The sequence below is a fragment of the Ylistrum balloti genome, unplaced genomic scaffold, assembly GCF_031769215.1.
Source record: "Ylistrum balloti isolate Yb309-2 unplaced genomic scaffold, AGI_CSIRO_Ybal_v1 Utg369800, whole genome shotgun sequence".
Taxonomy (NCBI): domain Eukaryota; kingdom Metazoa; phylum Mollusca; class Bivalvia; order Pectinida; family Pectinidae; genus Ylistrum; species Ylistrum balloti.
Window position 1 is genome coordinate 711,662 of NW_026781978.1, and position 15,607 is coordinate 727,268.

General features: G+C 35.9%; 1 protein-coding gene across 1 annotated transcript in view; it reads left to right on the plus strand.

Annotated features, from left to right (window-relative positions):
* Positions 1-15,607, plus strand: part of LOC132544497 (leucine-rich repeat serine/threonine-protein kinase 1-like) — a 45,599-nt gene that overhangs the window by 16,825 nt on the left and 13,167 nt on the right. Inside the window, exons 6-17 of the mRNA XM_060208100.1 lie at positions 779-996; positions 1,301-1,461; positions 1,656-1,834; positions 4,160-4,295; positions 4,707-4,863; positions 5,092-5,253; positions 6,280-6,386; positions 6,831-6,931; positions 8,047-8,166; positions 12,940-13,107; positions 13,500-13,704; positions 14,546-14,800. Coding sequence (XP_060064083.1) covers positions 779-996; positions 1,301-1,461; positions 1,656-1,834; positions 4,160-4,295; positions 4,707-4,863; positions 5,092-5,253; positions 6,280-6,386; positions 6,831-6,931; positions 8,047-8,166; positions 12,940-13,107; positions 13,500-13,704; positions 14,546-14,800 — 1,969 coding nt within the window. The remainder of the gene's footprint in view (positions 1-778; positions 997-1,300; positions 1,462-1,655; positions 1,835-4,159; positions 4,296-4,706; positions 4,864-5,091; positions 5,254-6,279; positions 6,387-6,830; positions 6,932-8,046; positions 8,167-12,939; positions 13,108-13,499; positions 13,705-14,545; positions 14,801-15,607) is intronic.

Here is a 15,607-nt window from a genome sequence, read left to right on the forward strand (position 1 = left end):
CAGCCACAGGGGGTGGAACGGTGGAATGGCAGCCACAAGGGGTGGAACATGAGATAGTGTATCAGGAGGGTGGAATGGCAGCCACAGGGGGTGGAACATCAGATAGTGTATCAGGAGGGGTGGAATGACAGCCACAGGGGGTGGAATATCAGATAGTGGATCAGGAGGGTGGAATGGCAGTCACAGGGGGTGGAACATCAGATAGTGGATCAGGAGGGGTGGAATGGCAGCGACAGGGATGGAACATCAGATAGTGGATCAGGAGGGATGAATGGCATTTTCTTCCAACAAAGGCTATGATAACCCTGTTGAAAATGTATATGGTGTGTAATTGTTGTCTTGTATAGTTCATAATGTAATGAATTCTTTAATGTCATCACAATCTTAGATAATTATGTATTAATGTATCATTATATATGTCATCGTTATTGTTAGATATTACTGAAAAAAAATGAATTTAAAATACTTTTTCTCACATAACCCAAAAATGTTTATTTCAAATTTTCATAGGTTTTGAAATCAAAATGTGAGGAAAAAGGCAAACGAGGGCAGCAGTTTTGTTGTGCCATGTTCATTTCATGTCGAAGCATTATTGTCCATATCATAACATCATAATAAATTTCTGACTGCTGCAGCCATTGGAAAATGCTCAAGGATACAAAAATAGTAACAGATATTGCATAAATGTTATAAGAGTGAATTCCCCATTGTGTGATATCAATAAACAGTTGAATTGTTATGCATAAAATAATCACCACCTCCTTGTTTTACATTTCAGCATGTTGCAGATTACAAAAAAATTCAGTTGAGAGCTTTTCATGGTGACTGGCTGAGAGTGTACACTGAGACTTTAGTATCTATAAATATCAGTGAGAACTGTCTGGAGGAGCTACCTAGAGAAATACCATGGTCTTTCCCAAATCTCCAGCGGTTCAATGCCTCACACAACTCCCTCGTACACCTCACATGTGGTTCGGCACGCCCTGTGTGTCAATGGTAATGTTGTGACAGGATTATGGATTGTCTCCCCTCTATGTTGCTGAAAAATTCAGGGATATATAATATGTTATATACGTCCCTGGTAAATGCTACAAATAAACAGTAAAAATAATGAAATATAAAGAGACAAATGACATTTTAATTGATGATTAAATTTTTTATTACTTCTTTTAATTACTTCTGAATTTCCTGGTGTTTTCATCAAAAACTAACATAAGCAACTGTACACAATAAATGAAGATATGTTGACTATAGTATTAGCAGCACTGATTTTGTTGATCATATTTTCTTTCCTGGACAGTTTAAAGTGGATTCAGTTAAGCCACAATGAGTTGGAAACCGTGTGTACTGAGTTGTTCCAGATCGCAGGACTTGAGGAGCTATATCTCAGCCACAACAAACTACAGTATTTAGTACGGGAGCACCAGTTCATTTTCTCCAGGGTTTCCGTCAGTGAGGATGGTAATATGTAAAGTTGTTTCCTTCTCTCAGAATTAAGTGTTTTTTTCTTCAAATATTTAATCCACTGATATAAAAACCGTGATACATCATAATTTCCACTTTGTATGACTTTGGCAAACTTTTGAGCCACAGACAATAGCAACCTTTATATCATACATTGTACATTACATGTTTCCAACCCATATTTGTTACAGTGTCATCGGTTAGTCCCAAAAGTAGGGATTGGTCATGTGATAAGCTAACACGCCTTGTTGTGTCCCACAACCAGCTGAAGATGCTACCTGGTGCCATCAAACAGTGCTCTGGACTTGTGGCATTAGACGCCAGCCACAACTGTATGACTGCATTCTGTGGAGGCTGGGATTGTAACTTGGTAATAAATCTGAAGCTGCTAGAATTTTCAGACCTAGTCATTATATTTGCTTTTGAGTTCAATTATAAAGTAATGCTACAGTTGTGGTATCACACAATGTACCAAAAAGTGTGGACGTCGTGTACATACACACAAACTATAAAGTATCATGTCATGTGCACAACTGTGCAATAGAATTGTACATTTTGTACGGTTTGGTGAAAATGGTTGGCTAATATTAGGAATGGAATATTAAACAGACTGCATGTGTAGTAATGTCTTAATATGGATCACAGAAACATTAAAATTGATTGGTAATTAAAAAAAATTTCAGTTCCACATTTTTTCGAAATAACACAGGATCCTGCGTTGATTAGTTTTATCGTATGTATAATTTCACACCTCAGAGAGTGACTAGCAGTGTGCCAACAAAATTTACCTGTATATGGGTATTAATGTTACAAGTCTGGATCTATACTGGCTAAGTCACGCTTGTAACAAACACAACACTTCAGATTTACCTGTATATGGGTATTAATGTTACAAGTCTGGATCTATACTGGCTAAGTCACGCTTGTAACAAACACAACATTTCAGATTTACCTGTATATGGGTATTAATGTTACAAGTCTGGATCTATACTGGTTAAGTCACGCTTGTAACAAACACAACACTTCAGATTTACCTGTATATGGGTATTAATGTTACAAGTCTGGATCTATACTGTCACGTTTGTAACAAACACAACACTTCAGATTTACCTGTATATGGGTATTAATGTTACAAGTCTGGATCTATACTGTCACGTTTGTAACAAACACAACACTTCAGATTTACCTGTATATGGGTATTAATGTTACAAGTCTGAATCTATACTGGCTAAGTCACGCTTGTAACAAACACAACACTTCAGATTTACCTGTATATGGGTATTAATGTTACAAGTCTGGATCTATACTGTCACGTTTGTAACAAACACAACACTTCAGATTTACCTGTGTATGGGTATTAATGTTACAAGTCTGGATCTATACTGACTAAGTCACGCTTGTAACAAACACAACATTTCAGATTTACCTGTATATGGGTATTAATGTTACAAGTCTGGATCTATACTGGCTAAGTCACGCTTGTAACAAACACAACACTTCAGATTTACCTGAGTATATACGTTTTGTTTACACAATGACAGAAAATGAGAGTAATACAAAAGTAATGAAAATAAAATTTACTTTTATGACAGTACAAGATTTTAGATGATTCATGATAGAGATAATAATGAGACGTCCATTTAATGTTTACATATATAATGTTTATATACTGAGTTTCTGTACACTAAGGCTAGTCACGTTTGGCTCTTTGTAGACAAAATACTTTAAAATGCGAGTTTATATAACTATTTAGCCTGTATCTGATAGATCTATTAGTGCCCAACCTATACACATTAATGTATTAATGGCTTGATTAGGAAGTATATATAGTTTCACTCTTATATATTTAGAAAATAAATAAACTCCACCCTATACTTACCTGTAAGTCATTTCTAAATTTATATCAACCCTGATAGCATCCCGCATCTGTGCAATAAAGCCACACAAATGTGCAGAAGCTAATTTCATCCAGTTTTCTTGTTATCCACATATTATACATACATCATGCAGACATTGTGTAACATTGTGCAATCCCACAACTGTATTTTGTTGTTTTGTAATAAGTCGAACCCCTATCTTTAAGTCAAATGTAACATTCCCTTGACTTACAGCCATAACTTGTGTATTGCTATATTTAAAGACAATGAATGATAAAGGTCATTATCGATGGGAATGCTTTAATTTAAAATCTACAAGATGCATAAGCAGTGATATTTTGTCTTTTGTATGTTTCCCCAGCGAAAATATGTGTTATTTTCTCAAAGTGGAGCAAAGTTTTCCCCAATTTTTAAAGGCACAAGCTGCTGTACAGTTAAGGGAGAAAAAAAACACTGACATGTTTGGATAAATGTGAATCTATTATTGTTTTATAGATGTCTGTTACAGTTTCTCTCTGGTAATATGCCCATGAACTATCAATAAGCCCACCTCTATATATACATATTGTTGTTGGGTAAAAAATGGCTAACCAATGCTGTTTCCCTTCACTATAATAAGACTGCCCCTGACATTAAGTCAGAGGTAATTGGTAAGTCCTATGCATTAATTATTGTTTGATAAATACATGTAATTATACCTGTACCAACTGAGTCTATAGAGAATTTTAATTAGAATAATTATGAGAAATATGAGACATGTTTTTGGTCATCAGACCAGTTTCTTTATTCAAGCCCTGTTATTTATGCTAATGTTTCAGGGTCACTTGAACTTATCATTCAATGAGCTTGAGCGGTTTCCTGAAGACATTGAGATGTTCTGGTGTGGAAGTCTCCAATTTCTAAACCTTGATCACAATCAACTGGAATTCCTGGCAGGGAGCATTGTTAAACTTTGTAAGTCTCTCATGGTCTACAAAATGTGTCTGTCTTTCACTCTCTTGCCAGGTCCCTATCTTACAATGGCCAAAGTTATATAAATGAGGCAGGACAGATTTCAGTGTTATATTTTGATAGGTTTTCATAATCACTGATACAAATTTAGTTGTGGAGATTGTCATATGAGTTCTTGATGATACATGGTTTCCTTCCCTTGTTAGAATTGGTTAAAGATTGTCAAGATGTAATGAGAAGTAAATGCTGATGTCATTAGATCTAATGGTTTTTTATTTTTGTTATATATTAAACTGTATATTATATTGTACATTATCATTGTTGACATCACTGTATAAGTTAAGACTTTTTGAAATGTATATTGTTTTCTGTAACACTATTTTTAATCTGTTTCCATGACGATGATAAATCCAGGTGCACTGACTGACCTGATCGTGTCCAACAATCGGTTATCAATGCTCCCCAAACCTGAAATGTGGGATTGTCCACAACTCTACTTGCTCAATCTCTATGGCAACCAACTGGGTCAGGCCCAAGGGTTGTCTCCAGGGGCACCAGGAACCAGATTCAGGTAGCTTTTCTCAAACAAATGGGTTTATGAAAGGTCAGTTGTCCTAAAAAGAAATGCAGCCAAGTTACCAACTGTGGTTTTCAATTATTTTGTCATAAAATTAAAGCTCAGAAACACTTAAGCAACAATATTTTTTCACATAAGTAGTTCTGACCTCAATAGTTTTCAGATATTTTGTTCAGACATAGGAGACATGAATGTTATATATGTTTTGTTTTTTTTTAACAGGCCGAGACTACAGCGAATTCCATCTGCCAGTGCCACTAGAATAGTACTCCCAAAATTTCTCTGTTACTGTCTACACGACCTGAACCTCGGAGATAATCACTTAGATTGTGTGCCAGAGGGCATCTGTCATCTATCCTTGCTAACTAACCTCAATTTGTCAAAGTAGGTCATGCTTACTGATGTTTTTACTCTCAGTCTATGAAAGTATGTTATACGCACTCACATATTTCTTCTATCAAAATAGTCACACTCACATATCTCTATCTACCAAAGTAGGTCAAACTCACTCACATATTTCTATCTACCAAAGTAGGTCACACTCACTCACATATCTCTATCTACCAAAGTAGGTCACACTCACATATCTCTATCTACCAATGTAGGTCACACTCACTCACATATCTCTATCTACCAAAGTAGGTCACACTCACTCACATATCTCTATCTACCAAAGTAGGTCACACTCACTCACATATCTCTATCTACCAAAGTAGGTCACACTCACTCACATACTCACATATCTCTATCTACCAAAGTAGGTCACACTCACTCACATATCTCTATCTACCAAAGTAGGTCACACTCACTCACATATCTCTGTCTACCAAAGTAAAATAGGTCACACTCACTCACATATCTCTATCACACTCACTCACATATCTCTATCTACCAAAGTAAAGTAGGTCACACTCACTCACATATCTCTATCTACCAAAGTAGGTCACACTCACTCACATATCTCTATCTACCAAAGTAGGTCACACTCACTCACATATCTCTATCTACCAAAGTAGGTCACACTCACTCATGTATCTCAACCTATCAAACTCTGTCAAACTAGTAGTCAGTTTGTAAGAACTTATACAACAAAAGATTGATTATTCCATCACCTCACTTTCCACTTTGTGTGATGTTTAAAATATCAGAATATGCAGCTTACTCTGCAGTGTCTTTCTGTGAAAATCAATCTTATCACTGAGTGGCCACTCAGCTTTTTATGAGTCTATTACATCATACAGAACGCTGCTGATATCTTAAACTGACTTTTAGAAATAGCAGTCTTTCGAATAACCAGTTTTGAAAGTATAAGATTTCATGCCACAAAGACTGTCACAAGAAAACTTTGAATGATTGTCAAGTCGCGATGTTTTATGGACAACTGCTGTAAATGGTGATGATTTTATTCAGAAACCCAGGCATTAAAATCCTGCCAGATGAGATGGGTGGGCTAACATCACTTACTAGTTTACATTTGGAAGAAACTTCAGTCAAGCACATGTGTGTCCAGTCTGATGGTAAGTCAACATATTTGTGTCAATTAAAATATTGAAAAATCATTTAGGAATATTTGTGGTGCTTTATTTACATTGATTTTGTCTTCCATTAATTCATATGTCCATCAGTTGGTGGATAGTTAAACAAATTCATTATTCAGGGTTTTTTTTTTATCAATCTATGCCTGGTAATTTCTTTTATTAAAAAGAAAGAAGTAGAAGTAAAGTTTGTTGAAATTCTCCTGTCTGTGATAGTCATTTGATGTAAAAATGGAAGGGGAAAAACGTTACAAAGAAACCATGTATTTTTTCTAATTAAACGCTCCTGGATACTAAATCCAAAATTTCTTAACAGGTTGTAGAAGAATCAATGCCAACATTTGTGAGGTTTACTAACTAGTTGTAAGAATTATCATTGTGTATGATCCATAATTCCTTTAGTTCATGTACAAATGTTGTTTACAGATCTGTACCAGTGGACCAAGGACAAAATCCTAAATTTACAACATCAATTCAGGAAGTGTAAACCATATAACAAAATCAAGCTTGTCATATTGGGAAAGAAGGTACAGCTGTCCAGCTCTCATACTCAACTCACTTTGTCATTTATGGATGATATAAAGTATTATTTTATTTTCACAATTATAGCCATTTTAGTAACCAGAGATATTGTTGTTCAAAAGGAAATCATACTTACTTGAAGGAAGTGTATATTTGATTCCTGCAGTATTAAGTTTATCAATATAATCATAAAAGATTGATTTATGGAGAGAGAAAAATATATAGCAATGTTTATCACTCTGTTAAACAAAAAAAAATGTCTTTTTGTATTGATTATCAAAATATCAGCCAGGTCATTATAATTTCTGTTTGAACAAAAAAAAATTCATAAATGTGAAATACCAAGACACGCTATATGGTACAAGATGCTAGGAGATTGATGTTAAAGTGACGTTGAACACTTTTCCATGTTTGAAGTTTTATTGTATTTAACCTACTCAGGGAATTTGTTATACCCACAAGCTATAACATTAGTCTTTGTGATAATGAGATGACCGTCTGTGGGCTTATTGCTTAAAATATGTTTGTAAACATTATGTTACTTATCAAGATGAAAAAGCAGATTCATTTGTATAAACTAAGTCAGTGATTAGGAGTCAATGATTAGGAGTCAATTATTATAAGCCATTGTAATGAGTCAGTGATTATGAGTCAATTCTTATGAGCCATTGTAATGAGTCGGTGATTAGGAGTCAATAATCACAAGTCAATTATTATAAGCCAATATAATGAGTCCGTGATTAGGAGTCAATGATTAGGAGTCAATTATTATAAGCCATTGTAATGAGTCAGTGATTATGAGTCATCTATTATTATGAGTCAATTAATAGGAGTCAAATAATATAAGCCAATGTAGTGAGTCAGTGATTACAAGTCAATGATTACAGTTCAATTATTAGGAGTCAATTATTAGGAGACAATGATCAGTGGTCATGTGTTGATGATTACAATTTCAATTAATGATGTGATTATGATTCCCCCCTGGACTTCTTGTATGCTGATATGCTAATCAAGCACATTATGAAAGAGTCCTAGCTAATAAATACCAGAATTATATATTGAACTTGCTTGATGTTTCCAAAAAAAAAAAAATAAAATAAAGACACTGTATATTTTCCAGGATAAAGGAAAGACAACTCTAGCAGGACTGCTACGTGGAAATAAGATGGCTACATTTCATGGGACTGGAATACACAGATGGGAAATGAAGTTGGGTGCCTCAGGAATCTCGCTGTTAAAGGTTGTTTAGAATTTTATGGTATAGACACATCTTCACATAAATTTGTTTTTGACAATTTTTCATGAAATGATCGTAAAAGTTTCAATAATCATTTTTGTATACGATTGTGTCATCAAGATTTAAGAAGCCACTGGCAAAATGTATCCTGATCAAATCCTGTCAATGGCATTTATTTTTAGGAAGAATGAGAAAAATAAACTGGATACTTTGACCACTAACTGGCTGTTAACATTCTGTGTTTTTCTTTTTCCGTCAGATTAATAAAAGGGAAAGAAACCCAGTATCATAGTCATGATCTGTAGTTGAGTTGGTTTATTTTCATTTACAGCAGACTGCAGGATAAGGATCACATTGTAATGCTCCTGATAAAGTATTGAAGAACAATTAGTCTCCATAAACTGACCACTTCTGCCTCCTTTCCTCCATAGAATATCAATATTAGAAAATGTATCAATTTTTTTCAATACTTCACGTAAAGTCGTATTGATTTATGTCTTGAATTGATAAAAATGAAGGCTGTGAAATCATATATTTCTGCTGTTAAAGTTTCAAAGTTTTTACCTAAAATTTTGATGGCATTTGACTTCATTTATCAATAGTTTATTACAACTTAAACAAACAAATAGTTTATTAATTCCTGATAAATCATTTCAAGGATGAAAAGAATCTTTGAGGATTTTATTGCGAATGGATGTACTTAGAATTAGTCTCTGCATCCTTCAAAATCCTCATCAGATATCAGATTTTGGAGCAATGACTGACTATTTGTTGGTTACAGGCCTAACATCATGTTGTCTGTTTCACAGTTACAGGATAGTCCTAACATCATGTTGTCTGTTTCACAGTTACAGGATAGTCCTAACATCATGTTGTCTGTTTCACAGTTACAGGATAGTCCTAACATCATGTTGTCTGTTTCACAGTTACGAATAGTCCTAACATCATGTTGTCTGTTTCACAGTTACAGGATAGTCCTAACATCATGTTGTCTGTTTCACAGTTACAGGATAGTCCTAACATCATGTTGTCTGTTTCACAGTTACAGGATAGTCCTAACATCATGTTGTCTGTTTCACAGTTACAGGATAGTCCTAACATCATGTTGTCTGTTTCACAGTTACAGGATAGTCCTAACATCATGTTGTCTGTTTCACAGTTACAGGATAGTCCTAACATCATGTTGTCTGTTTCACAGTTACAGGATAGTCCTAACATCATGTTGTCTGTTTCACAGTTACAGGATAGTCCTAACATCATGTTGTCACTGTTTCACAGTTACAGGATAGTCCTAACATCATGTTGTCTGTTTCACAGTTACAGGATAGTCCTAACATCATGTTGTCTGTTTCACAGTTACAGGATAGTCCTAACATCATGTTGTCTGTTTCACAGTTACAGGATAGTCCTAACATCATGTTGTCTGTTTCACAGTTACAGGATAGTCCTAACATCATGTTGTCTGTTTCACAGTTACGAATAGTCCTAACATCATGTTGTCTGTAGTTCACAGTTACAGGATAGTCCTAACATCATGTTGTCTGTTTCACAGTTACAGGATAGTCCTAACATCATGTTGTCTGTTTCACAGTTACAGGATAGTCCTAACATCATGTTGTCTGTTTCACAGTTACAGGATAGTCCTAACATCATGTTGTCTGTTTCACAGTTACAGGATAGTCCTAACATCATGTTGTCTGTTTCACAGTTACAGGATAGTCCTAACATCATGTTGTCTGTTTCACAGTTACAGGATAGTCCTAACATCATGTTGTCTGTTTCACAGTTACAGGATAGTCCTAACATCATGTTGTCTGTTTCACAGTTACAGGATAGTCCTAACATCATGTTGTCTGTTTCACAGTTACAGGATAGTCCTAACATCATGTTGTCTGTTTCACAGTTACAGGATAGTCCTAACATCATGTTGTCTGTTTCACAGTTACAGGATAGTCCTAACATCATGTTGTCTGTTTCACAGTTACAGGATAGTCCTAACATCATGTTGTCTGTTTCACAGTTATAGTCATGTTGTCCTAACATCATGTTGTCTGTTTCACAGTTACAGGATAGTCCTAACATCATGTTGTCTGTTTCACAGTTACAGGATAGTCCTAACATCATGTTGTCTGTTTCACAGTTACAGGATAGTCCTAACATCATGTTGTCTGTTTCACAGTTACGAATAGTCCTAACATCATGTTGTCTGTTTCATAGTTACAGGATAGTCCTAACATTATGTTGTCTGTTTCACAGTTACAGGATAGTCCTAACATCATGTTGTCTGTTTCACAGTTACAGGATAGTCCTAACATCATGTTGTCTGTTTCACAGTTACAGGATAGTCCTAACATCATGTTGTCTGTTTCACAGTTACGAATAGTCCTAACATCATGTTGTCTGTTTCACAGTTACGAATAGTCCTAACATCATGTTGTCTGTTTCACAGTTACAGGATAGTCCTAACATCATGTTGTCTGTTTCACAGTTACAGGATAGTCCTAACATCATGTTGTCTGTTTAACATTTACGAATAGTCCTAACATCATGTTGTCTGTTTCACAGTTACAGGATAGTCCTAACATCATGTTGTCTGTTTCACAGTTACAGGATAGTCCTAACATCATGTTGTCTGTTTCACAGTTACAGGATAGTCCTAACATCATGTTGTCTGTTTCACAGTTACAGGATAGTCCTAACATCATGTTGTCTGTTTCACAGTTACAGGATAGTCCTAACATCATGTTGTCTGTTTCACAGTTACAGGATAGTCCTAACATCATGTTGTCTGTTTCACAGTTACAGGATAGTCCTAACATCATGTTGTCTGTTTCACAGTTACAGGATAGTCCTAACATCATGTTGTCTGTTTCACAGTTACAGGATAGTCCTAACATCATGTTGTCTGTTTCACAGTTACAGTCCTAACATAGTCCTAACATCATGTTGTCTGTTTCACAGTTACGAATAGTCCTAACATCATGTTGTCTGTTTCACAGTTACAGGATAGTCCTAACATCATGTTGTCTGTTTCACAGTTACAGGATAGTCCTAACATCATGTTGTCTGTTTCACAGTTACAGGATAGTCCTAACATCATGTTGTCTGTTTCACAGTTACAGGATAGTCCTAACATCATGTTGTCTGTTTCACAGTTACAGGATAGTCCTAACATCATGTTGTCTGTTTGTTTCACAGTTACAGGATAGTCCTAACATCATGTTGTCTGTTTCACAGTTACAGGATAGTCCTAACATCATGTTGTCTGTTTCACAGTTACAGGATAGTCCTAACATCATGTTGTCTGTTTCACAGTTACAGGATAGTCCTAACATCATGTTGTCTGTTTCACAGTTACAGGATAGTCCTAACATCATGTTGTCTGTTTCACAGTTACAGGATAGTCCTAACATCATGTTGTCTGTTTCACAGTTACGAATAGTCCTAACATCATGTTGTCTGTTTCACAGTTACGAATAGTCCTAACATCATGTTGTCTGTTTCACAGTTACGAATAGTCCTAACATCATGTTGTCTGTTTCACAGTTACAGGATAGTCCTAACATCATGTTGTCTGTTTCACAGTTACGAATAGTCCTAACATCATGTTGTCTGTTTCACAGTTACAGGATAGTCCTAACATCATGTTGTCTGTTTGTTGTTAACAATATAGTCTTGAAGTCACAATGTCTATTTGTCATTTACAGCATAGACTTAAAGTCACACCGTTTGTCAGTTACAGCATATTTCTGAGGTCACACTGTATATATGATTGTTACAGCATAGTCATAACATCACACTGTCTGTTTGTCAGTTACAACATAGTCATAACATCATACTGTCTGTTTCATAGTTACAGTATAGCACTGAGGTCCCACTGTCTGTTTGTCGGTTACAGCATAGTCATAACATCATACTGTCTGTTTCACAGTTACAGTATAGCACTGAGGTCCCACTGTCTGTTTGTCAGTTACAACATAGTCATAACATCATACTGTCTGTTTCATAGTTACAGTATAGCACTGAGGTCCCACTGTCTGTTTGTCGGTTACAGCATAGTCATAACATCATACTGTCTGTTTCACAGTTACAGTATAGCACTGAGGTCCCACTGTCTGTTTGTCTGTTACAGCAAAGTCATAACATCATACTGTCAATTTCACAGTTACAGTATAGCACTGAGGTCCCACTGTCTGTTTGTCAGTTACAGCAGTCATAACATCATACTGTCTGTTTGTCAGTTACAGTATAGCACTGAGGTCCCACTGTCTGTTTGTCAGTTACAGCAGTCATAACATCATACTGTCTGTTTGTCAGTTACAGTATAGCACTGAGGTCCCACTGTCTGTTTGTCAGTTACAGCAGTCATAACATCATGCTGTCTGTTTCACAGTTACAGTAGAGCACTGAGGTCCCACTGTCTGTTTGTCAGTTACAGCATAGTCATAACATCTTACTGTCTGTTTCACAGTTACAGTATAGCACTGAGGTCCCACTGTCTATTTGTCAGTTACAGCATAGTCATAACATCTTACTGTCTGTTTCACAATTACAATATAGCACTGAGTTCCCACTGTCTGTTTGTCAGTTACAGCAGTCATAACATCATGCTGTCTGTTTCACAGTTACAGTATAGCACTGAGGTCCCACTGTTTGTCAGTTACAGCATAGTCTTGACATACACTGTCTGTTTGATAGCTACTGATAATCCCGAAGTCACAATTTTCAGCACAGCCCTGACTTTTCTTACTATTGTATTTTTTCTGTCACTTACAGCGTAGCCCTGAAATCACTCTGTCTGTTTGGGACATGGCATGCTCAGATCAATACATCCCTGCTCAGCAATGTTTCTTCACTAAGAACTCACTCTACATCCTGGTGTGGGACATATGGTCACTTGATACTGAACTGGACTTGCTAGGACACTGGTTGTACAGTATAGAGGTGAGTTTGGACACTGGCTGTACAGTATAGAGGTGAGTTTGGACATTGGCTGTACAGTATAGAGGTGAGTTTGGACACTGGCTGTACAGTATAGAGGTGAGTTTGGACACTGGCTGTACAGTATAGAGGTGAGTTTGGACACTGGCTGTACAGTATAGAGGTGAGTTTGGACACTGACTGTACAGTATAGAGGTGAGTTTGGACACTGGTTGTACAGTACAAACAAGAGTTAGAACACTGGCTGTACAGTGTAAAGGTAAGTTAGAATTTGCCCTTCCAATCAGCCTATTGGATATGATCTACAAGATAGTTTGTGACACATTCACTGCGTTTAAAATTTGAGAATAATCTCATGATATGATTATAAGTTTTGACTGTTGGATGCATTCAAGGCAAGGACACCAAACTCCAGGGTCATTCTTGTCACAACTTTCTTAGACAAGAACAAACACTTGACCGATGCTCAGCGTGATGAGAAAGTGTCCCGTATTCTGAGCCTGGTAATAGAACGCTATGGACCAGGAAGTTCGAGGAGTTCCCTTTGTAGTGAGCTTGACCTCAACAACATCATACCTGTGTCCTGTACTACAAAGGAAGGTTAGTTAACCTTTAAGGGTCTATTATTTACAACAACTATGTTTGGCCAGATTCTTCTGACACTTGTTCATTCATGTGTAATGGTTCAAGCATAAATCTAGATGGATCTTACAATATGACTACATAATGCCTTGAAAGGTTATTGTGAGGCTTGATAGAGAGCAAATTACATGATCAGTATGTCGCTTCCTGAACAAACAACCCTGGACCACCTGGTCCAAGCAATAAACAATGATAACAAAAATTAGTTCTGAAATGTAGTATTCAGTGTAAAAGTTTCTTTGTATCTTGTGTTTACCTCAGTATCATTTTTGGAACTTATTTATTGATAAATGTGATTTTAACTATCCTTCCATGAGTTAGTTAGTGTCATTTTATACTGTACTTAGAAAATGACAATAGCAGATCTGATGGAACTACATATATAATATGATAAGACTGTTGACATTGTACCTGATAGGCTTACACAAGTCACATTGTCTGTCTGCATATCCATCTTTCCATCTGTCCATTAGTTTTTAAATTTGTAGATCATAAGTGAAGGGGGTAGGATATTAGGTAAGCCTTGACTTATAATTCTGGTAGGTGCTTGTCTCATCTAGATGTGGTTACCATATGAATAAAAACATTTATAATAATTGAAATTTTCTATAATCAAATCACCTTGCATACCTTCAGGTATCTAACTGAAGGGTTATGAACACCCAGATCAACAAACCATGGTATTCACTCAATTCCTTATCAGTTTTAAAATCTCTGTATTTTAAACTGAATATTCAAATTCTGCAATGTTTTCTTTACATCTTGACTGATACATCAAAGAAATATGTTTCCTCTTCAGGAATTCCTCTACTGAAACAGAAGCTGTTTGAAATTGTCTCGAATATGTATGATCCTGTGAAGGGGTCTAGTATCGGAAAACTTCTCAATCGCAAAGTACCATTATCCTACCTATCAGTAGAGAAGGCTATAGAACAGAAACTAGCCTTAAAATTAAGTCAGGGAGATCCACCCTTCATGGAAGAGGAAGAATTCCAGGAGCTCATTAGATCAATTCCTAACAACGACATCACTACCGAGGATGACATCACTGCTGGTAAGTGTGTGATGGAATTCAAAAGAACAATTTTCATTTTAATTGATGTTCATAACTTTGATCACCTTACCAAGTGTATGATATAAGTCTTCTTTTGAACTTATGCTTAGGTCTGAAGGTCAAAGTCTGAAGGTTAAAAGTATTTTTAAGTGAAATATATTGATTTCTATGCAGTAACCTTATTTTTCCTGATCATGGAACTTTCTACTATGCCTCCTTGCTGAAAATGCTTGTTTGGAATTACAAAGGTCAAAGGTTCAAAGGTTACAGTTACTATTACTGAAGGTAGATTTAGGTCTCTAGGTCAAAGGTTACATTAGATAGAAAATAGGCCAACACACTTTTTAGAGTTTCTTTTGGCCAACCAAACTAAAACTTAAATTTGTGCTGTGTGTCCTTTCCTAATAACCATAATCTTCTTTAAAGTTGAAAGACCAAGGTCACCATTGTTATCTGAAGAAAATGATTTTCTGAAATGTTATTTACATTGTTTCTGTTGTACAGAAACATTTGCAATTTTTATTTCTTGATTCTTAATTATTTTCAAAAATATTTCTTATGTTGAAAAGTGAAGCATTTGTTGCTCTTCAGAATCACTTAGCTGTTGGCCAAATACACCCAGTTCTGGGACATTATTGTGGGTGAATATGGATTGTAGTTAAATTATTTTTCCAAGACATTTTCTAGTGAGACCAGCATTGCGTAGGTCACTTCTTCGTGTGAGTGTGTGTGTTCTCTTTTTTTTTGGCCAATTTCATTCCTGAAGAAACAATATTGTTTTTGTTTACTGGATTGTACACGAGCTTG